At 39.8% G+C, this 25,883-nt stretch overlaps 5 protein-coding genes and 1 long non-coding RNA gene across 7 annotated transcripts in view; 3 read left to right on the forward strand and 3 right to left on the reverse strand.

Moving 5' to 3' along the window:
• LOC128523741 (zinc finger protein 239-like) overlaps nt 1–25,883 on the forward strand; it is a 366,823-nt gene that overhangs the window by 45,941 nt on the left and 294,999 nt on the right. The window lies entirely within an intron of this gene.
• LOC128523868 (uncharacterized) overlaps nt 1–25,883 on the forward strand; it is a 46,450-nt gene that overhangs the window by 2,116 nt on the left and 18,451 nt on the right. The gene's annotated exons all lie outside the window — the stretch shown is intronic.
• LOC128523703 (uncharacterized) lies at nt 1,954–9,399 on the forward strand. Its single transcript, XM_053495790.1, has 9 exons — nt 1,954–3,236; nt 3,337–3,398; nt 3,700–3,767; nt 5,825–6,433; nt 6,747–6,792; nt 7,788–7,879; nt 7,979–8,089; nt 8,334–8,459; nt 8,789–9,399. Exons 2-9 carry the CDS (start codon nt 3,351–3,353, stop codon nt 9,006–9,008), a joined length of 1,320 nt encoding a protein of 439 aa, XP_053351765.1. The 5' UTR covers nt 1,954–3,236; nt 3,337–3,350; the 3' UTR covers nt 9,009–9,399.
• On the reverse strand, nt 10,473–12,570 carry LOC128523934 (uncharacterized). 2 transcript variants are annotated; one of them, XM_053496163.1, is made up of 8 exons: nt 12,420–12,570; nt 12,220–12,295; nt 11,797–12,077; nt 11,678–11,713; nt 11,501–11,574; nt 11,334–11,408; nt 11,068–11,149; nt 10,492–10,553 (listed from the first exon to the last, which is right to left on the reverse strand). In XM_053496163.1, exons 1-7 carry the CDS (start codon nt 12,465–12,467, stop codon nt 11,092–11,094), a joined length of 648 nt encoding a protein of 215 aa, XP_053352138.1. In that variant the 5' UTR covers nt 12,468–12,570; the 3' UTR covers nt 10,492–10,553; nt 11,068–11,091. The 2 variants fall into 2 exon arrangements, with proteins under 2 accessions (XP_053352130.1, XP_053352138.1); XM_053496155.1 differs by lacking the exon at nt 11,068–11,149 and having other exon boundaries at nt 10,473–10,553.
• LOC128524112 (uncharacterized) lies at nt 12,884–13,504 on the reverse strand. Its single transcript, XR_008360493.1, has 3 exons — nt 13,324–13,504; nt 13,085–13,214; nt 12,884–13,001 (listed from the first exon to the last, which is right to left on the reverse strand). It is a non-coding gene; the product is annotated as an uncharacterized LOC128524112 (long non-coding RNA).
• Nucleotides 20,763–22,475, reverse strand: LOC128530551 (zinc finger protein OZF-like). The gene has a single exon (XM_053504606.1). It carries the CDS (start codon nt 22,473–22,475, stop codon nt 20,997–20,999), a length of 1,479 nt encoding a protein of 492 aa, XP_053360581.1. The 3' UTR covers nt 20,763–20,996.

Below are 25,883 nucleotides of genomic sequence, written 5' to 3' on the forward strand. Positions count from 1 at the left end.
TAAATCTTTCAACAGTGGGGTTCTTTATTAGTTTCAGTTTAAAGACTTGTTGTTGCAGAATTTGGTTTAGTTGAATCAAGTAAAAATTTTCTTGTCTTTTTCTATCAATACTCTTTGGAGTACAGTACAGTGCTGTGAAACAGTATTTGTCCCAATTTTTGAAAAGGTGAGTTCAATTTCACTTGCCACATCCAGGCCTGATTAATGCCAGACCTCTTGAATTAAGAAATGGGGCGAATACTTTTTACAGCACTGTATATATTATCCACAGACCCTTGACCAGGAAAGACGTATAACAAAACATCTGAAGCCTCAATTAGGATATTGAATTTATAGGCCTTTGTGCAGAGAGGGCTTGATTTATTCACCTTTCACTTACAATAAAACTGAGTTAATTAGATAAATGTTTGTAAATTCAAATTTAAAATTCAAATTTTATTTGTCACATACACAAACATACACAGTACGAAATGAAGTGAAATGCATTATACGACTGCCATTGACCCTAAAAGAGAATTAAAGTTTACAAATAAGAAATAAATATGAATAAAAGAATACGCTAGAAATTAAATAAAAAAAATTAAATTAAACTAGGAAAAATAGAACTAAAAATAAAAATAGAAATGTGCTAGGAAAAATAGAACTAAAAATAGAAATATGATGTACACATTGAAATATACTGTACTAGGTGTGCAAATATGCATAGAACAAAGTGTCTTTGTGCAGAGGTTATTAAAGTGTCTTTGTGCAATGGTCCAGGATGTAAACGTACAACATGTAGTGTAGATATGAAGGAAGGTGAGCGTGTAATTGTCCATAGTGTTCATGGATGTAAAAAGATTGATAAATTTGATCAATTATGAAAAGATTGTGTTAGTTCTGCATAGTGGTGTGGTTGTGGTTGAGAGACCTTATCGCCTGCGGGAAGAAGCTCCTCCTCAGTCTCTCTGAGTTGGCCTTCAAGGAGCTGAATCGCTTCCCAGACCGCAACAGAGTAAACAGTCCGTTATTGGGGTGGCTGAGGTCCTTCACGATCTTCCTGGCCTTGGTCAAGCACCGCTTGCTGTAGATCGAGTGCAGGTCAGGGAGCTCGATGCGGATGATGCGCTCAGCTGATCGCACCACCCTCTGTAGAGCTCGTCTGTCCTGCATGGTGCTGTTCCCGAACCAGGTCGTGATATTTACCGTCAGGATGCTCTCTATGGTGCAGGAGTAGAAATTCCTGAGCACCTTGGAGGGCAGTCTAAAGTCTCTCAAGCGTCTGAGGTGGTAGAGACGCTGCCGGGCCTTTTTTACCACGGTGTTGATGTGACAGGACCATGCCAGGTCCTGCGTGATGTGAACACCGAGGTATCTGAAGCTGTCCACTCTCTCCACTGGGCTCCTGTTGATGACGGGGGTCTGGTAGTTCCTCTCCTGCTTTGTACTGAAGTCCACTATCAGCTCCTTTGTCTTACTGACGTTCAGGAGGAGGTTGTTTCTCTGGCACCAGTTCTCCAGATTTCCAACCTCCTCCAGGTAGGCCGTCTCATCGTTGTTCGTGATCAGGCCCACCACAACAGTGTCGTCAGCAAACTTGATGATGGTGGTGGAGCTGGTAGTGGCCACGCAGTCGTGGGTGTACAGAGAGTACAGCAGGGGGCTCAGAACACAACCCTGGGGGGCTCCAGTGCTAAGAGTGAGGGAGGCTGAGACATGTCTGCCCATCCTTACTGCTATGGCGTTATATTCCTGCCACAATTCTGAGCGCGTGGTTTGACATTTTGAGAGCAGACAATGCACTCTATGCGCGTGCAATGTCTCCACTGCACGCTCAAAATGTTCTTCGCGTGCGCGCGACTTCTATAATCGCTGGATAAAACCATCCGCGACGCTCTGAGATCTCGCACCGCTGCCTACAACACGGGACTCGCGTCAGGGGACATGGAACCGTACAAGGCTGCGTCATACAGCGTCAGGAAGGCGGTGAAAGAGGCGAAGCAGCGCTACGGGAGGAAACTAGAGTCACAACTCCAACAGAGTGACTCTAGGAGCCTGTGGCAGGGATTAAGGCCAATAACGGATTATAAAGCACCAACATCCGGTATGATAAATGCAGACGTGCTGAACACTTTCTATGCTCGCTTCGAGGCTGCAGCTAAAGACGCTAGCGATGCTAATGCTAACGGCTGCAGACAGGAAGTCACTGCCAGCACCGGAAGCGCGTTCATCATCACCGAGCATGACGTGAGGAGAGCCTTCAAGAGAGTGAACACCAGGAAAGCAGCAGGACCAGACGGCACCTCAGGCCGCATTCTCAGAGCCTGCGCAGACCAGCTAGCACCTGTGTTCACTGAGATATTCAACATCTCTTTATCTCAGTCGGTGATCCCCACATGCTTCAAAGAGTCCATCATTGTTTCTGTCCCAAAGAAACCTCATCCTGCTTCCCTCAATGACTATCGCCCTGTAGCCCTCACCTCAGTAGTGATGAAGTGCTTTGAACGCCTGGTCAGAGACTTCATCATCTCTTCACTACCAGACACACTCGACCCACTACAGTTCGCTTATCGTCCAAACCGTTCCACGGACGATGCAATCTCTCATCTCCTCCATACATCTCTCACTCACCTGGACACTCGGAGGGGGAATTATGTGAAAATGCTCTTCATCGACTACAGTTCTGCATTTAATACCATAATTTCCTCCACACTTACCACCAAGCTGGAGCACCTGGGACTCAGCTCATCAATGTGTCAGTGGATCTCCAATTTTCTGACTGGCAGACCACAGGCAGTATATGGCGTTATATTCCTGCCACAATTCTGAGCGCGTGGTTTGACATTTTGAGAGCAGACAAAGCACTCTATGCGCGTGCAATGTCTCCTCTGCGCTCTCAACAGCTCGATTCTGCGTGTGCAATGTCTCCCCTGCACGCTCAACATGTTCTCTGCTCGCTCAAAATTTTCTCCGCGCACGCGCGACTTCACGATTCTGCGCGCACTCGACTCTGGCTGCACGCGCGTGCAACATTTCTTTTCTGTGCGCGCTCGACTCTGCCTGTACGCTCGCTCAACTTTGTCCAGCGTTACTAAACTGCCACAAAACCAGCCAATCACAGACATCCACACACTACTTCTGATTGGCTGTTTCTCCTCCAATCAAGTGGCACTACTATCGACCGCTTAACGGAAGCGTTGTAAATAAAGCTGGATAAGTAAAGCGAGCGAGTAGAATTTTTATACGACGTGTCTTCGGTGAGTATTTAATTATTATTATTATTAAATTACATATTAGAAATACTGATTCCGTTTGTCAGTTGTCTTTTTATTTACTTATCCAATTTTCCTTGGATAGCTCATTGTTACACAATGACGACTGAACCCGAACAGGAGTATGCAACAACACCAAGGCCGCATGTAAGTAGTTTGTCTTTGGTATGGTTCCATATTTCTTTAATCAATGTTTATGACATTCCGTGTGGCTTGTACAATCACATTATAATTATTACCATAAAAACTAAAACTAGCTACCCCGCTGGTAGGACACTCACCTGACTGTATAACTAATATTTAAAAGGATCACAAGGTTCTACATCATATAGTCTCTTATTGTTATTATGTACTTACTCTAAGACAAACTATGGTTACCTACAGTATATTTACTTAATCCCTCTTATTTGTTAACATGACCTCTTTCCCTTTTTTATCCCTCGACCAGGACATTTTGAGACAGCAGTTAATGCAGAGGCTTCTTACCAAACTGCAATCTGCAATTAACCAACAGCCACTAAATACAGTTATTAAGCCGCTTCTTAAAAAATCTAATTTGGACGCGAATGAAATAACAAATTATAGACCGATTTCAAACCTTCCGTTCATATCAAAAATATTAGAAAAAGTAGTATCAGCTCAAATATGCACATTCTTGCAGGAAAACAACATCCTAGAAGAATTTCAGTCAGGTTTCAGGCCCCATCATAGTACAGAAACTGCACTAGTTAAGATTGCAAACGACTTGTTTTTAGCTTCAGACCAAGGCTGCATCTCAATACTAGTCTTACTTGATCTAAGTGCTGCATTCGACACCATAGATCATAATATTCTCATAGACCGCCTACAAAATCATATAGGTATTCAGGGGCAGGCATTAAAATGGTTTAGATCATACCTGTCTGATCGATACCATTTTGTAGATCTAAATGGAGTACCGTCTGATGTAATGCCAGTGAAATATGGGGTCCCACAAGGGTCAGTTTTAGGACCTCTCCTGTTCTCAATTTACATGCTTCCCCTGGGAAACATCATTAGAAGGCATGGGATTAGTTTCCATTGTTATGCTGATGATACCCAATTATACATCTCAACAAAACCAGATGAAATACCCAAGTTGTCTAGATTAACAGAGTGTGTCCAGGACATAAAAGATTGGATGACCAATAACTTTCTTTTACTAAATTCAGATAAGACAGAGATATTGCTCATCGGCCCAAAAACCAGCACACAACAGCTTTCACAATTCAGCCTGCGTTTAGAAGGATGTACTGTTACTACTAGCTCAACAGTAAAAGACCTGGGCGTGATATTAGACAGTAACTTGTCTTTTGAAAATCATATTTCCAATATCACAAAAACAGCCTTTTTCCATCTTAGAAATATTGCCAAACTTAGGAGTATCCTATCCGTATCTGATGCAGAAAAACTAGTCCATGCATTCATGACCTCCAGACTGGACTATTGTAATGCATTACTAGGTGGTTGTCCTGCATCCTCAATAAACAAGCTACAGTTAGTCCAAAATGCAGCCGCCAGGGTTCTCACTAGATCCAGAAAATATGATCATATAACCCCAATATTATCGTCCCTGCACTGGCTACCTGTTCAATTTAGAATTAATTACAAAATAGTACTACTTACATACAAGGCTTTAAATGGTTTAGCTCCCTCATACCTAACCAGTCTTTTGATACGCTATAATCCACCACGTCCCTTAAGATCACAAAACTCCGGACTTCTGGTAATTCCCAGAATTTTAAAATCTACAAAAGGGGGTAGGGCATTTTCATATTTGGCTCCAAAGCTTTGGAATAGCCTTCCAGACACTGTTTGGGAAGCAGACACGGTTTCCCAATTCAAAAGTAGGCTCAAGACGCATCTCTTTAATCTGGCATACGCGTAACTCATCCCATAACCTCATACTCCAGTACACCTATCCTGAATGGCAACTACGCTAATTCTCTCCATCTTTTCTGTATTTTTCTACCCATCCTGAGACATCTGGAGATTGTGCCAGCTTCAGTAGACAAAGGCCAACCCTGCGAGGTTTCTAAGGCATCTTGAGAAGGACCTGCTCCAGCTAGATTCTGCTTTATGATGGCTGGAGCTACACATCCTGCTCCTGTGCTTCCAGTGATCTGACCCCATCTGCCCTCTGCACCTACTGCTGAACTGAATCTACACAACTTCTGATATATTGAACTTTCACCTGCACAACACACTTGATGTTATTTCTATCTGTTATCACCCAGATGAGGATGGGTTCCCTGTTGAGTCTGGTTCCTCTCAAGGTTTCTTCCTATTGCCATCTCAGGGAGTTTTTCCTTGCCACTGTCGCCGTCACCCTTGGCTTGCTCATCAGAGACATTTCATTCATCATTCATTCATTTCATTATTATCTAGACACATTTTTCTCACACATACACACTTCCAAATATTTTCTTTTCTTTTCTAAAAAAAAAAAAAAAAAAAAATCTTTAATTTTTTTTTTTTTTTTTTGTGAAGCTGCTTTGGGACAATGACCATTGTTAAAAGCGCTATATAAATAAAATTGAATTGAATTGAATTGAACTAAATATGGATTATTTGGAGTTTCTGACTCGTCACGAGCTTATTATTTATGAATCGTTCTCTGATCAGATAGGTGGTCTGTCAGAGATTACAGAAGCACTTCAAAATCTATATCATTTGGTCCTGTGTGAAATTAATGCCAGCTCTGGACCCATTGTAGAACACCAAACAGAAGTTGGTCCTGGTTCTGGTCATCCCAAAATTGTGATAGAGAGAGAGAAACTGAAGAATTTGTTGGACATGCATCTGCCAGTCCCCTGCATTGCTAAATGTCTAGGTGTTTCAGAAAGAACAGTTTACAGGAGGATGCAAGAATTTGACTTGTCTGTGAGAGGATCATACAGCACAATCACTGACCAAGAGCTAGACAACATCATACTCTCTATCAAAAGTCAGATGCCAAATGCTGGTTATCGAATGGTTAAAGGACATTTGGTTACAATGGGTCTCCGTGTTCAGTGGTGGAGAATGATGGCCTCAATGCACAGAGTTGATGCTGCTGGCATCTTCTCACGTTTGTCCGAATTAGGTTGTATTGTACGGAGAAGTTATTCTGTGCGAGGCCCTCTCTCCCTGGTCCACATCGACACAAACCACAAACTAATAAGGTAAATGAGCCTTGTTGTACAACTATCTAACACAAGTTGTATAGTTTGATGCATGCCATACCTTAAATTGCTTTAATAAATCTGAGCTTGTTATTTTATAGTACAGTATATTAAGAGCACCATAGTTAAGTGTTTCAAATTTAAACAAAGGCTATAAGCAAATGTCATAAAAAAAGCATGGTAGAAAAAAAATAACAAAGATTTTTGTTCTGTGGACATGGCTGATATCATCGACCAAACATTCAAGTAAGAATTCAAGTTCTTACTTGTAACACAAGAACATGCTTTTTGAACTTACTCTTTCTTCCATCAGGTACAACATTGTGGTTTTCAGTGGTGTGGATGGCTACTCAAGGAAGGTAATTGTTTTTACTGTTAAATTTTGAATTTTAATGCAGAATCTGGTGGAGTTACAAATTAATATGTAAATATTATATGTGTATAATAGGTTAATGATTATTGTATGATCTCAGTTAGTAGTTTTACATGGCTAACTGAAGTAAGGGCAGTTGATAGATTGGAGTTTAGGATAAAAGAACTTCAAGATAAAATTCAAATGGCTTTTGTGTATTTTATCGAGTTCATTACCAAAGAAAAAAAACCTGTTACCATTAGATTCACGAGGAAGAGAGTAAAAGTAACTTATTTTATATTTAAAAATCCCAAACAAAATTGTAGTTACAGTCCATCTAACTTTAAGTTGTAGCTTTAAATTTGAGGATTACGGCTCACAGCTCATGAAAATAAAAGATGAGCTCCAGCTGCAGAGAAGTTAATTTAGAGTCACCAGCCTCAGAAATCACCAATTAGCAACCAGCACCTCAGATTAGAGACGATATGAAGCTTTACAGAGCAGAAGGAGCAGATATACATCTCAATATCAACTGTTCAGAGGAGATTATTGTGTATTTTGGATGCATTAAGCATTGTTTTACAGTGTAGAAATAAATAAAAATCAGGACCATGGAGTTAGGCGTTTCCAAACTTTGACTAGTAGTGTATGTACAGAATGTATATATGTATGTACTGTGTGTATCATTATTGCTAGAATCAGTGTAGTCAAGCTGCATTCCTCATAGATATAATGCACACACTTTAGAATTAAGTAAAGCTGTGAATTTTAGATCAACATGTGAACTTAAGTATTAACTAAAGGTTTGTCTTTGGTTAATACTTTTGGCAACACCAGAAATGCACTCTAGTCAGTTGTCAGGTGATTAGGTACACCTAGCTAAAACCTATGAGGTCTAATCCAACAGTTTTGCAGTACATAGTGCCTGAACTACAATTACATCATTTGTTGAAAGTTGTAATGAGATGAAAGCTGTTTTTTTTCCATGTGGCTTTACTGCAGATCTTGTACTTGGATGCTGCAACAAACAACAAAGCAGAAACAGCATTTTCATTCTTCCTGAGATCAACTCAGCTGCATGGCTTACCATCAAGGTATTTCATACCGATTTAAGTATATACTAGCAACAAGTTTAGATAAATTTTTACTTACAGTAGGCCTTATTGATGTCATTCAAATCTATTTTATTTTAGGGTTAGGGGAGATCAAGGAGTTGAAAATCTGGACATTGCACAATTCATGTTTACTACAAGGGGAACAGGAAAAGCGAGCTTCATCTCTGGAAAGAGTGTCCATAATCAGAGGTTGGAGTTTAATGTTTTTGGTGTTGTTGATAATTTATTTGACTATTAGGTAATTCCAGTGATGATGTTTAGTGTATACATGAATTACAATTTAAACCTAAACTAGTTACATTTTATTACAGAGTGGAGCGACTTTGGCAAATACCATGATATTCTTCACTCTCTGGAGGAGGATGGTCTGCTCGATATTTCAGATGTCATTCATCTTTTTGGTGTACATTACATATTTGTCCCTCGTCTTAAGGCAGATTTTGACACATTTGTTGGAGGATGGAATAATCATCCTCTACGAACGGAGGGAGGTCTCACTCCAGAGCAGCTGTGGTGTATGGGACATCTACAAGATCTGGATGAGGGAGAGAGCCTTGAGGTGTGTATATATCAATCACTGTGCTAAAATGAAACAGCAGATAGATGTTGTTAAATCAGGTAGTTTTCTTTTAGAATGTGGTGCACAAACCCAACATTTTGATGCAATCAAGAGTTTACCATATGGTTTAAGGTTTTAATCAGTGAGACTCTTATCAGCAGATGCAACTTTTTTCTAATATAAATTCACCCTTATGCCGGAGCTCTGCTGTGGGGATTAGTGGCATATTTGACAGTGTCCAGCATTATTCCAGTCATCTTAATTTGTATATTAAATAGACAAGTACCTAGGCCTGACTGATTTGAATGTGTTGTGTTTCTGGATTAAAGGAACTTCAAGACCCCGGTATTGACTGGGAGAGTGCTGTACTGCAAGAAGTCTCTAACGGCACAGTTGTGGTTCCTGAAATTGAGTGCCCACTGGATAAGCAAACCCTGCAAGAACTTCAGAGAACTGTCAATCCTCTGGAACCATATCAGTCACATCGGCGGGACTTGTACATACGATTTCTGCACAACGTGTCAAACTAATGATGACATTTTAAATTGAAAAACAAAACTAGTCAGAAATATCTCAAATATGAACATTTACTCAAGATACCAGTAGGCAAGATTTTTATTTTTATTTTTTTAATAATTAATGCAGGCACTTGGGGGCATTTACTGACAATGCACAATTGTGCTACTTGTAACAAACAGAGGAGTTCTGTACATAATTTCACCACAATGCTGTTTAAACTGTATGATTGAACCCATGTGGAAATAAACAAACTAAAGTGAACCTATTGCAACAGCTGATGTTTAAAACAATAAATGAGATGGTCTTAAACTCTGTAGAATCCACCTCCATATCTAACTGCTTCACATATTATTTTTTTAAACTCTGTGTAAGTTTTTATATGCTGTACTGAAAAAGTCACAGTACGTGTGCACGCACTCACAGTTGGGTAACAAAAAGAGTGATCCCCTAGTCGCTCCTTGCATTCATGATCAAACTTGTAATTTATTTTAAAATTATTTTTTTCATTAGGCAGGATGGGTATGTGAGACTGCCCAGTAATCCACTGGAGAACATTCTGGACTTCAAGAGGCTCTGACTCTACACCAGTTTGACTGTCTCTCTCACCATCTGTAATGTATGAATATACACACTGTATGCATCTCAAAAGAACAGAGTTTAAATCAAATTTAACTTGAAATCTTTTATCTAAGTTTATAGGCGCTCTTAAAATTAAACAATCATCATCTATGTATTACTGGATAGTATAGTACCTGGTATTTCAAGCTCATGCAAGAAATCTTGAAGGTAGTTAATGATGCTCCTCTCAGTTCTCTCCCTAGATGACCCCTTTTTACTGAAATCTGGTTGGCAGGTCATCATCATAAAATCAGCATCGGGCTAAAAGGAGTAAATACAAATTTGCCTTATTAAAGCTACAAAGGATATACATAAAGAGTTCAATACAGAACAAGGGGCTGTGCACCATTTGCACAAGACAGAATGAAAAATTACCTTAATTATCTTTCCAGGAAGAAACATAGAGTGACAAGCTTCTGGGTTTGCAGCCATCTGATTCACCAGACCATAGAGTTCCAGGCCCTTTCTAAGTTGTTACAGCATTGGAATCAGTCTTGTCGTAGAGTGTAAAACAATAGCACTGTGAAGAAAAGCACATTAATAAAACACCATTTTCTTTCATAAAAATGTGTAAATTACAGGTTCTTTTTTATTCTTACTGAATGATGCTTTCTTTACTGTCCAGCTTTATCTGGCTAGTGTATCCACAGCTCACAATTTCATCAACCCACAACATAAGAAATTGTGCATCTGCAGCATCTTCAACCTGAAAATGTTAAGTGGTTAAGAAAATAGAAAGCAGACTATTTTTAAAACGTTAAGGACCCTATTAAAGTGCTAGACAGGATTTCTACCCTGCTGATGAGTAAAGAAGCCTCTAAATCAGCCACATCATCCTTAGAAAGACGACTTAAGTCCACCTCTCCTGTGCAGAGGAAATTGTAGCACCATTATTTCAAAAAAGCAGGAGCTGGTCCACCTTGAGCGAGGCTGACTGCCATTATCTCACCAATAGTGCTGTATGAATACATTAATAAAAATCATCAGTTAACATTTTATTTATATAAAATCACACACACACTATATATTACACACAAACACAAGAGTCAGACAAAAATGTATATACACTTCAGGAAAAGAAAAAACTTGTAATAAATATTTTAATACAAACATTGCTATACCTTATGTATTATATGATAATAATATACATCACACTATTTTCCTGAAGTGTGTATATTTTTTTTGTCTGTGTGTAGATTACAGTAACACACACACAAGGGCATGTAGTACACTACATATAGTAATTGGCCAAAACACAGTATTGGTTCTAAATAGTGTCTCACCTAGGTGAAAAAGTGCATTTTCATGCAGGATCATAACACCATTTTTCATAATACTTAATGCTTCTTATCTCCCGATCGACACTTAATTTTTTCTAAGTATACATACACATTTATATTTTTATTAGATAAGAATAAACATATTTGCTTAATACAATTTCATGACCTTTTAGGTCTGTAATTTCTGTTACCTTTTTTTATTCAATCTTTTAATCTTAACTGTCTTTTAGATGAAACTTGTCCAATTTAGATTTCACATGAAAAGACATAAAACTGAAAAAGTGTATTATTATTAAATGCAAATTTGTTAATTATTATCTTAATTATTTTAGATAATGTGACTAGTTGTCACACGAATCACATGGCACACAATGTGGATTATGTAAAGGATGGTACATATAATTTTAACAAGTGGTTGTGTATTTGAATTCATGCAAAGCCCATTTTAAAAACATACCTCTCTGGTGTCCATACTGGCCTTTGAGTAGGTGCACATGAACTGTTATGTCCTGCAGTCATTGTACTTTCAGTGCTATGTTTAAAACAAAAATCAATCATTTGTTTACTTTTGTTTTATTATTAAAAAAGTACTTTAAAAAAAAAGAGCAGATCAATACTGATTACCTATCTCCACACAGACTAGCATGGATGGCGATCTCATCTTCTGGAAATTCATTGGTGCAAATTGGACTAACCACCTGAAATTTGAAAGAAAGTGGCATTTTACAAGTAGGTGAAACATGATTACTGGAGCGAAATAAACTTAAGAGATTTTAGTGATTTCTAGAAATGTCAGGTTACCTTGCACTTGCTCTCCACAATGCATAACTCAAAGTCCTACAGATTTACAAAACAGTTATTTGAATAAATAATGCATGTTTTCTCATTGCTATCATACTCAAAACAACATCTACTCTTACCTCATTATCAGTCTCATTAGAACGCAATTTGCCCTTGCATGTCCTGACATGTACTGCAAGCATTTGCAAAGGCATCACTTCATGACACTGGTAACATGTCTTCTTTGGCATCTTTGAAAAGTGATGTGAGTCAGGAGGCAGAGGAGATGTGTCTAATGTCTCCTGAAGTGGCACTATGTAAAAAATGGCTTTGCCTGCTCCTGACACAGCTTTAAGAGCTCTGACAGAATACCCTTCTGTTTCTGGTGGAATTACAGTGAGCTTTCTTCGGCCACTGCCACCTTTTGTAAAGAAAGAGAAAAAAAATTATAAAAATAAGGAAATAGGGGTGTACACTGGAGAGAAGTGTGTGATAATAGTAAATAGTAAAGAAATAATAGTAAATAGTAAAAAAAAAAAAGAAAGAATTTTGATCTTACAAACCTGCTGCTTTATGCAAGAGCCATCCTCCACAAAGATCCTCCATTTTTGGAAAGGTTACAGTCAAGAGCCTTGAAATCTTATTCCATAAAGTAATAAGAGAGAATACAAAAAAACAAAAATAGTGGCTCATGACTTATGTTACTGATAGGATTTAGGTTAATGTGTTTTTAAACAACCACGCTTTGTGCCAAAAATTATACCTCTGCATGGTCACTGTCTTCAGGAAGACACACTGTTTGTCTTCCCATGCCAGCTTGGAGAAGTTCAAGTTCCTCTGCTGGTATAGATGTGTGGGATGTGTTTTTTGACAGCAGAGAAAAATTGAAGGCGATGGTCTTATTAGTTGTCTTAAGTTGCTTTTTACCACGATTGAACTGGGATTTAAAATACACTGGGAAAGATCTGGGGGACAAAATAATAATAAATAGCTGTACAAACACAGACATATGTGTGCGCTTGTGTGTGTGTGTGTGTGTGTGTGTGTATATATATAAACAATTAATAGCTTTGACGATTCTGACGACTGAATTATATGTATATATGTAATAAATGTCCCCTGTGAATGAGACGGAAACCCTAAGAGAACTATGCATTCATGAAAAATGCAAATAAAAAAATATGAATACACAAGAAAGCACAAACCTTGCTAACTCTTGTTGCACAGTTACATTTCTTGGCTGTGGTTGTACAGTCTCTGCAGGCCTTTGGACACTGTTTGTGGCCATTGTGTTCAGTAATAATGACAACAAGTTTCTGGCAGCGGACTCAACTGTGCCATGACCCTGTATTAAGTCAAGATGTTAAATTAGTATGTTTTCAGTTAGATTTATAACTGGACATAGAACTGTCCAAAACCAAAACTCACCTGATGCTGAGGTGGAGTATTGCTGTTTTCGTTGTTCTGCTCTGTCATGTTCTTCAGCACATAAAATCTCCCGCGGCTCCTCTATTTTGAAAAAGCCTGATTGGAGGCAAAACCTCAGGATTTTTTTTTTCTGGAAGAGTGTCATGAAACAATGTGAGAACATAAAAATATTATAAACGAAACATGTATTTCTAATACTTAAGTCAATAAAATACATAAATAAGTAATTAAATACTCACCGAAGACAAGTCGTATAAAAATTCAACTCGCTCGCTTTACTTATCCAGCTTTATTTACAACGCTTCCGTTAAGCGGTCGATAGTAGTGCCACTTGATTGGAGGAGAAACAGCCAATCAGAAGTAGTGTGTGGATGTCTGTGATTGGCTGGTTTTGTGGCAGTTTAGTAACGCTGGACAAAGTTGAGCGAGCATACAGGCAGAGTCGAGCGCGCACAGAAAAGAAATGTTGCACGGAGAAAATTTTGAGCGAGCAGAGAACATGTTGAGCGTGCAGGGGAGACATTGCACACGCAGAATCGAGCTGTTGAGAGCGCAGAGGAGACATTGCACGCGCATAGAGTGCTTTGTCTGCTCTCAAAATGTCAAACCACGCGCTCAGAATTGTGGCAGGAATATAACGCCATATACTGCCTGTGGTCTGCCAGTCAGAAAATTGGAGATCCACTGACACATTGATGAGCTGAGTCCCAGGTGCTCCAGCTTGGTGGTAAGTGTGGAGGAAATTATGGTATTAAATGCAGAACTGTAGTCGATGAAGAGCATTTTCACATAATTCCCCCTCCGAGTGTCCAGGTGAGTGAGAGATGTATGGAGGAGATGAGAGATTGCATCGTCCGTGGAACGGTTTGGACGATAAGCGAACTGTAGTGGGTCGAGTGTGTCTGGTAGTGAAGAGATGATGAAGTCTCTGACCAGGCGTTCAAAGCACTTCATCACTACTGAGGTGAGGGCTACAGGGCGATAGTCATTGAGGGAAGCAGGATGAGGTTTCTTTGGGACAGGAACAATGATGGACTCTTTGAAGCATGTGGGGATCACCGACTGAGATAAAGAGATGTTGAATATCTCAGTGAACACAGGTGCTAGCTGGTCTGCGCAGGCTCTGAGAATGCGGCCTGACGTGCCGTCTGGTCCTGCTGCTTTCCTGGTGTTCACTCTCTTGAAGGCTCTCCTCACGTCATGCTCGGTGATGATGAACGCGCTTCCGGTGCTGGCAGTGACTTCCTGTCTGCAGCCGTTAGCATTAGCATCGCTAGCGTCTTTAGCTGCAGCCTCGAAGCGAGCATAGAAAGTGTCTGCATTTATCATACCGGATGTTGGTGCTTTATAATCCGTTATTGTCCTTAATCCCTGCCACAGGCTCCTAGAGTCACTCTGTTGGAGTTGTGACTCTAGTTTCCTCCCGTAGCGCTGCTTCGCCTCTTTCACCGCCTTCCGGACGCTGTACGACGCAGCCTTGTACGGTTCCATGTCCCCTGACGCGAGTCCCGTGTTGTAGGCAGCGGTGCGAGATCTCAGAGCGTCGCGGATGGTTTTATCCACCCACGGCTTCTGGTTGGGAAACGTTTTAACAGTCTTTTTTTCTACGGTATCGTCCGCTAGTTTCCCGATGAATCCCACAACCGCTTCCGTAAACACGCTGACGTCATCATCGGAGCTGTTTTTGAACATGTCCCAGTCTGCGTCATCGAGTGCGTCCTGTAACGCGGCCACCGATTGGTCCGTCCAGCGCGCGACCTCCCTCTGAACCGGAACTTCCTGTTTCAGCCTTTGTTTGTATTTTGGCATGAGGAAGATGGCGGCGTGGTCGGATTTACCAAACAGTGGACAAGATTGTGCCTTGTAGCCGTCCTTGACCGTTGTATAGCAGTGGTCCAGTGTCCTTTCGCCCCTAGTGGGGCAGGTGATGTGCTGATAAAAGTTCGGCGCTGCGCGTTTGAGGTTGGCACTGTTAACGTCCCCCGCCACAATAAGCGCAGCGTCCCGGTGTTGTGTTTGTTGTTGTGTGAGTGTCTCATGCAGCTCGCATAAGGCAGTGTCCGTGTCCGCTTGTGGTGGAATATAAACGGCGCTGATTATGACCGATGTAAACTCCCGAGGAAGGTAAAAAGGACGACACATGATGGACAGTAGTTCCAGATTTGGTGTGCAGGTGCGTGTGAGAGAAACAACGCTCGCGCTGTTGCACCAGCTGGTGTTCACCATTAAACACACGCCGCCTCCCCTTGACTTCCCCGAGTCCCGTGTCCTGTCCATGCGGTGAACCGAGAAGAACTCGGCCAGCTGGATGGCATGGTCCGGCACCGCTGGGTTCAGCCATGTCTCGGTGAAGCAGAGGAGATTGCAGTCCCGTATGTCTCTCTGGAACTTTATCCTGGCCCTGAGGTCATCGAGGTGTTTTCCAGTGACTGGACATTGGCGAGCAGGATGCTAGGCAGAGGTGTGCGGTGTGCACGGGCTCTCAGCCTGTTCCTGACGCCGACTCGTTTCCCTCGGGGCCGCTGCTTCGCGTCGCGTTCTTTATTGTCCCTCAGGATCTCACTCGGCCAGCTCGGATCCGGAGTTAAAAACGTCAAATTGTGAGTACATTGTATACCAATAGAAACAAGAGTGTCTCTATCATAACTAATGTACCCCATGGTGGTAATTTTGCCGGTTTTAAAACGCTGTAAACTAACTTAAAGAACAAAAACAAAGAAAAGGAGGTCGGAGCAGGCGTGACGGCAGCCGACCTCACCGGCGCCATCTTGATGAAGATGATCAATTTTACAGATCTAAATCAATATAAATATGTGGGATAACTGCATGACCAGCATATGTGGGATAACGGCATGTATCAGCATATAAGTAGACATAGAGAAAAGAAAATATTGTCCAAACGTAACAGTCTTCTGTCATGTTTCTTTTGCAGATATTATGGAAGAGCCAATGCTGTCGCTGTGCTGCAGAAGCATTAATGGACATGTGTGGAGCAGTGGAAGGAGACTTCTCCACACTGTGCAAAATGTAGAGAAGTCAACTACAGTGCAATAGAAGTTGCAGGTCTAACTGCTGCTTTTTCAGTTTTTAAATAATTTCTTATGAAAGAGTAATGTTGTAGAGTAGTGTTTAATTACTCACATAAAGGTAAACCCATTAATTACTCACAGAAAGGTAAACCCATTAATTACCCACAGAAAGGTAAACCCTTACATATATGTATTGTTTTTGTCCAGTATGTTCTGTAAATTGCTAATGCACCAGTTTATGCATTTCTCCAAATTATGTTTGTCAGATAAAGCAAGGCTTCTTTGTATGCAAAGTCGTCGTTTACTGCTCTATAAAACTAATGTGAAATGTCTGGATATTTCTTAGGGAAATGATTCTCCATTCTTAGCTTGTCCTGTTCTGTTGTAAAGGGATGAACTCCAAATGTGGAGTATGTTGTCAGTGTAGATCCCACATGCTGTCTGTAAAGGTCTGCAGCTGCAGTGAATGTGGCAAGAGTTCTGATGGAATTCTTTGTTTACACCAGGTTCTGCAAAGTGATTTGGTATGACTTTTCCTATTAGCATAAGAACAAAAGAACAAGTACATCAAAAACTTTACTATATCTACTCTATACACTCACCTAAAGGATTATTAGGAACACCATACTAATACGGTGTTTGACCCCCTTTCGCTTTCAGAACTGCCTTTATTCTACGTGCCGTTGATTCAACTAAGTGTGAAAAGCATTCTTGTGATGCTGTGACTGCATTCTTTAGAAATGTTAGCTCATATTGATAGGATAGCATCTTGCAGTTGATGGAGATTTGTGGGATGCACATCCAGGGCACGATGCTCCCGTTCCATCACATCCCAAAGATACTCTATTGGGTTGAGATCTGGTGACTGTGGGGGCCATTTTAGTACAGTGAACTCATTGTCATGTTCAAGAAACCAATTTGAAATGATTCGAGCTTTGTGACATGGTGCATTATCCTGCTGGAAGTAGCCATCAGAGGATGGGTACATGGTGGTCATAAAGGGATGGACATGGTCAGAAACAATGCTTAGGTAGCCCGTGGCATTTAAACGATGCCCAATATGCACTAAGGGGTCTAAAGTCTGCCAAGAAAACATCCCCCACACCATTACACCACCACCACCAGCCTGCACAGTGGTAACGAGGCATGATGAATCCATGTTCTCATTCTGTTTATGCCAAATTCTGTCTCAACAGAAATCGAGACTAATCGACCAGGCAACATTTTTCCAGTCTTCAACTGTCCAATTTTGGTGAGCTTTTGCAAATTGTAGCCTCTTTTTCCTATTTGTAGTGGAGATCTAAATTTTAAATTCAAATTTTATTTGTCACATACACAAACATACACAGTACGAAATGTAGTGAAATGCATTATACGACTGCCATTGACCCTAAAAGAGAATTAAAGTTTACAAATAAGAAATAAATATAAATAAAAGAAATACGATAGAAAAAAATTAATTAAACTACTGTAGGAAAAACAGAACTAAAAATAAAAATAGAAATGTGCTAGGAAAAATAGAACTAAAATAAAAATAGAAATATGATGTACAAAAATAGAAATATACTGTACAAATTGAAATATACTGTGCTGTGTGTGCAAATATGCATAGAACAAAGTGTCTTTGTGCAGAGGTTATTAAAGTGTCTTTGTGCACTGGTCCAGGATGTAAACGTAAACATGTAGTGTAGTTGTGAAGGTAGGTGTGCAAAGTTATTAAAGTGTCTCTGTGCAATGGTCCAGGATGTAAACGTACAACATGTAGTGTAGATATTAAGGAAGGTGAGCGTGTAATTGTCCATTGTGTTCATGGATGTAAAAAGATTGAAAGATTTGATCAATTATGAAAAGATTGTGTTAGTTCTGCATAGTGGTGTGGTTGTGGTTGAGAGATGAGTGGTACCCGGTGGGGTCTTCTGCTGTTGTAGCCCATCCGCCTCAAGGTTGTGCATGTTGTGGCTTTACAAATGCTTTGCTGCATATCTCGGTTGTAACAAGTGGTTATTTCAGTTGCTCTTCTATCAGCTTGAATCAGTCGGCCCATTCTTCTCTGACCTCTAGAATCAACAGACCATTTTCGCCCACATGCCATTCCCTGAATAATTTTCACAAAGGTGGGGCTTAGAAAAACGCATCTCGATTTGTTAATCCACGTGTTTATTTTTATTAATTCGCACACTAGTTTTAGTAATCAGTGTGCATGGTTTGTTATTGTCTTTTTTTACATGATCCCTGTAGATCCATAAAAAACTTAAAACAGAGGGAACTGAATATTTTTCAGATTTAAGTGAAAACACCCACCACAGTGCAGGAGTTCTATTTAACACATTAAACAGTTATTAACCCCCAAAACATTATCTGCCATGATATCCCTGCAAATAAGTGTGAAAATCTCCTAACATTCCTTACAGTATAAATAAAATCAATGACATTAGAGCACTTATTACACCTCCTGCTTATGACCCAGCTGTTCCTCCAGTGTGGTTAACTGTTCTAAATCAGTTTATTCATTTTTTTCCTCTCTCATTTGCATGATATAATCACTCATTTGACACCAACTTATTGACTCATTAAAGAGAACTTTAATACAATTGCTCCTAACATTTAACATTAATTCATCGTAGTCTTGAAACTGGAATTGTTCCTGATGCTTTTAAACATGCTGTTTTTCAGCCTCTCTCTCTCATACAGTATATGCAGGTCCTTCTCAAAAAATTAGCATATTGGGATAAAGTTCATTATTTTCTGTAATGTACTGATAAACATTAGACTTTCATATATTATAGATTCATTACACACATACCCCTAATGGGCTAGGGGTAGCTCAGTGGTTAAGGCATTGGACTACGGTTCGGAAGATCCCAGGTTCAAACCCCACAACCACCAAGTTGCCACTGTTGGGCCCTTGAGCGCGGCCCTTAACCCTCAACTGCTCAGATGTGTAATGAGATAAAAATGTAAGTCGCTCTGGATAAGAGCGTCTGCCAAATGCCTAAATGTAAATGTAAATATTCATTGCAAAACCAAAGATGATGATGATAATAATAATAAAAAATTCATAGCACTACCACTACTACAAATAATAATAATTATTATTATAACTATTATTATAATGAATGGAGAAAGCGCAGTCAAAGAAGAATCATTATTGATACAAAAAAGGAGAGAAGTTGTTGAATAATAAATCCATATCAGTCTTACAGTTTGAGCTAGGCACGTTCATGAGCTTTGTTGCTTGCTGTCAATAGGTGTCTAAGAGAGATTAACACATTAGCAGCTTCAGTAGACACGCTATACCTGAAATTGAAAAACTACTGCATCTTACATGTAATTTACATCATATGCTTAGAATGTTACAGCTGGCCGAGATCCCGTTTCCCGAGACGTGCAACATGGCCACATCTGTAGTATAATCAGGCCCAATAAGGAGCCAGCATGGGGTACACGCCTGAGGGGAGTATGAGATCTGCAAGATTACCAACACCTTCTAAGCCATCACAGAGACTCTGACATTGCTCTTTTCAGTATATTCTTTTGGTCATGAACTATGCCTCCCCACACTGCCTGCCTACTATGATGGGGATCCTTCCACCTTCTGCCCTTATCTTTCTCAATGTTCCCTCATGATTGAACTGAAGACTTCATCATTCCCCACAAAATGGTCCAATGTTGCCCAATCATTACCCTACCTACAGGAAAGGCACATGAGTGGGGAAGAGCATTATGGGATGATCACATTCCCTGCTGCTTCACATGGAAAAAAATAATTTAAAAAGCACTGACGAAATAGGTACATTGTTTGACTGTTAATTTATGGGCTATCAGACAGACACTGTAATACTCAAGCTACACCAGAGATCCCACTCCATCTCTGATTATGCCATCAACTCTGACTCTCTTTTGTGGCTGAAGTGAGCAGCCATATTTTAGCACATTCCTTAACAGTCTGTCTGACTCAATCAAGGATGAGTTTGCACCTCAACAGCTCCCATCTGACCTGCAGTCATTCAATAAATTAGTGACCCTCATCAACACCTGGAAATGGTTTCACCCAGAGATTTGTCATCAGCTTTATAAACCATAGACAATAAGTCTTATGTCACGCATGCCTTAGTGGACTCCAAAGGAAGACCAAAACCTCTTCGTCTTTTCCTCAATGTCTTCCCAATTCAAGACCTCACATCTTTAAATCAACTATTCATTGTTCAGGTGCTTGACAGCAGCAAAATTGTCCCGATCACTCATTACCCTGCTCCCATTACTTTTGAATTTTCTTGAATCCCATTTAGATTATGATAGTCTTGCACAGCTCTTTTACAGGCACTTGAAACAGTTGTGATTGGAGTAGTGTGATTAGGATAACTTCATGCAGAGTCCCGCATCTAGAAGATTGGTCTGTGTGCATTAAGCTTTCACACAACTGGTGCTAATTTTAAAACAACAAACAAGCAATTGAACCAACAACAAGCACTATCAAACAAACATAATCCTCACCATGGTCTAGGCTAAAGTGAGCTTTATGCAACAGGTTAATTACTGCATCATCCACCTCTATATGGTTTTGGTGCAAAAACTGCAAAGGGTCCAGTAACCAGGGAACTGTGGTAAGCTGGGAAAGAGGGGTGGGTGGCAATGAGCTTAACATGGCATCACAGTGTGTATTGTCATGTTTATTGGAGCTACAGAGCAAGGAAAGACTAAGCAGGCTGCCACAGATCCAATTGTTCCAGGTGTTTTAAACTGTGAACTGGAGGAGGACAGAGCATACTACATTAAGATTATTAAAGAACATATTTAAATTCATACTATCCAAACCTCAGACCAACATTGTATTAGTCAGTCAATCAGTCCATCAATTTCCTCACCATGTTTCACATAGTTCATCACAGCACTATTTTTTCCTCTCCTTCAGTATGCGTACGTAGATGCTTATTAAAAGAGCTGATTCGAGAAAAATTATTTCCACACACGGAGCAGTAATAAGGCTTCTCTCCAGTGTGAATGCGCTGGTGTTGTTGAAAATTCCTCAAATTACTAAAACTCTTCCCACACTCTGAGCAGTAATACGGCTTCTCCCCAGTGTGAATACGCAGATGTTTCAGAAGAGGGGCTCTTTGATTAAAACTCTTCCCACACTGTGAACAGTAAAACGGTTTGTATCCAGTGTGAATGCGCTGATGTTGATGGAAATTGCTCAAATTACTAAAACTTTTCCCACACTCTGAGCAGTGATATGGCTTCTCTCCAGTGTGAATGCGCTGATGTTGATGTAAATTGCTCAAATTACTAAAACTTTTCCCACACTCTGAGCAGTAATATGGCTTCTCCCCAGTGTGAATACGCTGATGTTCTTGAAGACCGGCTCTTTGAGTAAAACTCTTTCCACACTGTGAACAATGAAACGGTTTGTCTCCTGTGTGAATGCGCTGATGTTGCTTAAGATTATAATTATGAGTGAAACTCTTTCCACACTGTGAGCACTGATACGGCTTCTCTCCTGTATGAGTGCGCTGATGTTCTTGGAGACCACTTTTATAATTGAAACTCTTTCCACACTGTGAGCACTGATGTGGTTTGTCTTGTCTGTGGATGAGCTGGTGTGCTGTGAGATCCTTCTCTTGACTAAAACTCTTTGCACACTCTAAGCAGTAATACGGCTTCTCCCCAGTGTGAATACGCTGATGTTTCAAAAGAGTGCCGCTTTGAATAAAACTTTTTCCACACTGTGAACAGTGAAACGGTTTGTTTCCTGTGTGAATGCGCTGATGTTGTTGGAAATTGCTCAAATTACTAAAACTCTTCCCACACTCTGAGCAGTAATATGGCTTCTCCCCGGTGTGAATACGCTGATGATCTCGAAGAGAGGCCCTTTGATTAAAACTCTTCCCACGCTGTGAACAATGAAACGGTTTGTCTCCTGTGTGAATACACTGATGTTGCTTGAGATTATATTTATGAGTGAAACTCTTTCCACACTGTGAGCACTGATGTGGTTTGTCTTGTCTGTGGATGAGCTGGTGTTCTTTGAGAACCTTCCCTTGGGTAAAACTCTTTCCACACTGTGAGCACTGATAGGGCTTCTCTCCTGTGTGAATGTGCTGATGTTGTTGGAGACAATATTTATAACTGAAACTCTTTTCACACTGTGAGCACTGATGTGGCTTCTTCTCTCCTGTATGAATGTGCTGGTGTGCTTTCAAATTTCTCATGTTAGCAAAACTCTTCCCACACTGTGAGCACTGATGTGGTTTGTCTTGTCTGTGGATGCGCTGGTGTGCTATGAGACCCTTCTTTTGACTAAAACTCTTTGCACACTCTAAGCAGTGGTGAAGATCTGTCTGAGATTCTTCTTGATTCGTCATAGTAGAAATTATATGTCTTTTGTTCTTCTTTATCTCTGGTTTAGGGAAGAAGATAGAATCCAGCATCATGAAAAATACAAAACATTGTATAATAGCAATATATAATTGCTTTTTTAATTTTATTTAATAATTATAATTAAATGTATTATTATTATTATTATTATTATTTTCTGGTACTACAGACACTATTACCTAAACAGAGCTCTATGTAGGATCCAGTCAGTAAGTGTTTAGACTTTAACTTACCTCAGGATCAGTGAGTTAATCCTCTCCAAATGCTGTTTTTAATTAAACTGATTTAAGATTCTCTGTAAAACTGCAGGTAGAAACAGCTAAATGTAGAGATTGTTTTAGCTTAGCTGGATAACTAGGCCGTCCAAGTGGCACAACGTCTTCAGCTCTTCTTCTCCTTTGTCTTTTAGTTGGGTGTTTCACTGCCCCCTACTGGACTGGATGGTGAACAGAACCATTAAGAATCTATTCAGAGTGTGTTTTATTCTGTTCAGTAAACCTAAAATGTAGTTTAAATTGACAGAGATCAGTGATTCCTTAGTAATAGTTTCTCTTTTTTCTCTAAATCTTACCTCCATCTGATCTAGCACCTAGACAAAGACTACACACCATCAGATTCAAAGATTCAAGATTCAAAGAACTTTATTAATTCCAGAGAGACATTTCTTTGTCTTGGTGATACAGTTGCATTGATTTAATTTACCAGGAAGAAAAGGAAAAAAAATAGCTTAGACAATAAAAATTAAAAGAAAAATACAATAAATAGAAGTAAAAATAGAATTAAATATAGCACACAAGGCTACATATTGCACTGAAAATAAGCAATATTATTAAGAAAGAATATTACAGAAATGTACTGGTAATCAGATATTGCACTTGGAATTTATCTCGAGTTGTGGTAACAATAGTGTCATAAATTTAATTGAACAGTATCAACTGACAGTCCGTATCCCGTAGTATAACCGTTACAGAGACGAGGTGTATCATTTAATCGCCATTGGAAGAAAAGGTCTCCTATGGTGTTCTGTAGAACACCTGGTCATAATCAGTCTCTGGCTGAAATTGCTCCTTTGGTTGGAGAGAATACTGTATAGGGGTAAGAAGGATTGTTCAAGATTGTGACAGAATCCTCCTCCTTGCCACGGCCAAATGCCAAATGTATGGGGCGGTGTAGCTACAGACCTCTCAGGGTCACAACTTTAGACCCACCTGGTGGTTTTAATGTTATGGTGTACTTATTTGGTACTTGAACAAAACACAGCAGACACTTGTGTTAACTTTACTGTGCAATAAATGTTTTTGTTACATGATTGTCATGGAATGTTTTTTTGCCTCTCCATTTTATTTTATTTTTACACAAAGGTAAAGATTATATTAAATTGAAATAGCGAACAAAATATTGTTAAAGTTGTTTATTTCAAGGAACACACCAAAAACTTTAGATTTTTTTCCCTCTGTTTTATATCCATGTACATTTTAATCAACTAGGTTTGATAGTGTTAATTTGTGAAAACGTGTTATTTTACATTATTTCTGATAAATTTTGTTATACGCATTTATCAAAAGTTGATAAATCAAATTTAATTCACAACATCAACAGGTTTCTGTGGTACTGTCAGAATTACCTGAAAACATCTTCATAGATGGACAAGTTGTTTTTAATCGGCATTGTGGAATGACTCACAATCTTTTTGCTGAATCCATTGATGGCTAAAACATGGGTCGCTCCAAACATCACAAGTTTTTAATTCTGGGCGGAGTGAAGCTTATGGCCCATATATTCAGCATGGTAAGGTAGGGGGTTAAGGTTCCGAGTTCCCTTAAAAGTAACGAGATTCATAAAAAAAAATGAAATCACAGTGGAATACCATCAAGTCAGCTTTTAACATTAAAGTTAAGCAATGTGTGCAGGACATAGAGATTGGATGCTAATTAACTTTCTTCTGCTTAATCCTGATAAGACAGAAGTTCTAGTCTCACATAATGGGGACTCATCTTGTATATTAGAAATGTCTGGTTTATAGTGACTCAAACAAGTTGCATTTTCATTAGCCACAATATTCAAGTACTACTGATAATCTACTGTATCTAGTGTACTGAATGATCACTTATCAGTTTCAGGAAGCACATACTTTTGATATTGCAGTAATTGCATTTTCCTAATTACAATTCTGTTCTTTTACTCAAGTAGGCATTATTGGCATGTTTTCGTCATCGAAGGTTATAAGCACTTAAATGTACCACTGGCTATTACAGGCCTTACGTATGAATTCAACACATTTGATCAAACATATATAAAGGAAGACGAGCAAGATAACTTACTTGGCGTCTTGCTTCATGATAAGGCTGTTGCACCTCCTTTAAAACTGACCCGGTTCATCCTTCTGCAGCATGTATGCCTTTCGTTGACAGATATCCCTTTATTAAATTAATACTAAAAGTACCTTTCAGTACAAAAAAAGACACTGTGCTAATATTATTAATTACTTGGCAATGTATAAAAACTGATCCAATCCCAGGGTTCAAAGAACAAGTGTCTTACCTTCTTAGGGCTTTAGGACATCATATTCTCAAAGATAGTAGTACATGCTGGAGCTAATGATATACGCCTTCGTCAGTCAGAGTTTAGCAAGAATAACTTTACAGAGGTGTTTAAATTGGCGAAGGCGATGTCCAACGAAGTAATATGCTCTGGTCTCATCCCAATGAGGCATGGCGACAGCTTACAGCAGGTTATGGTCGCTGAACCGCTGGATGTCCAGGTGGTGCTCCGAAAATAATGTAAGCTTTATAGACAATTGGAAGACCTTTGAGTGCAAAACTGGCCTGTTAGGACTGGACGGTGTCCATCCCACTCGGAAAGGTGCTGCTCTCATTTCCTGTAGTATAGCTCATAGTCTCAGAAGAGGCCTAGTTAATCGGTGACAATCCAGAGCCCAGGCCAGGGAGCAGACAGACAGGCTAAACCAACCGTCTGCTAGCTGCATAGAGTCGTCACTCAGGGTTCATCATATTGAGACTGTGTCTGTTCCCCGAGCTAAGCAAAAATGTAGAAAGACTCAAAAAGTCTGTTTCAGTAATTTAATTAACATAGATACAGTACCACAAATTCGGATCACACTGAATGCGCAGCCGGCACCTCTGATCTGAAGCTAGGACTGTTAAATATTAGATCTCTCGCATCTACATTTACATTTAGGCATTTGGCAGACGCTCTTATCCAGAGCGACTTACATTTTTATCTCATTACACATCTGAGCAGTTGAGGGTTAAGGGCCTTGCTCAAGGGCCCAACAGTGGCAACTTGGTGGTTGTGGGGTTTGAACCTGGGATCTTCCGAATCGTAGTCCAATGCCTTAACCACTGAGCTACCCCTGGCCCCGCATCTAAAGCAGT

Source organism: Clarias gariepinus, chromosome 1 (genome assembly GCF_024256425.1).
Source record: "Clarias gariepinus isolate MV-2021 ecotype Netherlands chromosome 1, CGAR_prim_01v2, whole genome shotgun sequence".
Classification (NCBI taxonomy): domain Eukaryota; kingdom Metazoa; phylum Chordata; class Actinopteri; order Siluriformes; family Clariidae; genus Clarias; species Clarias gariepinus.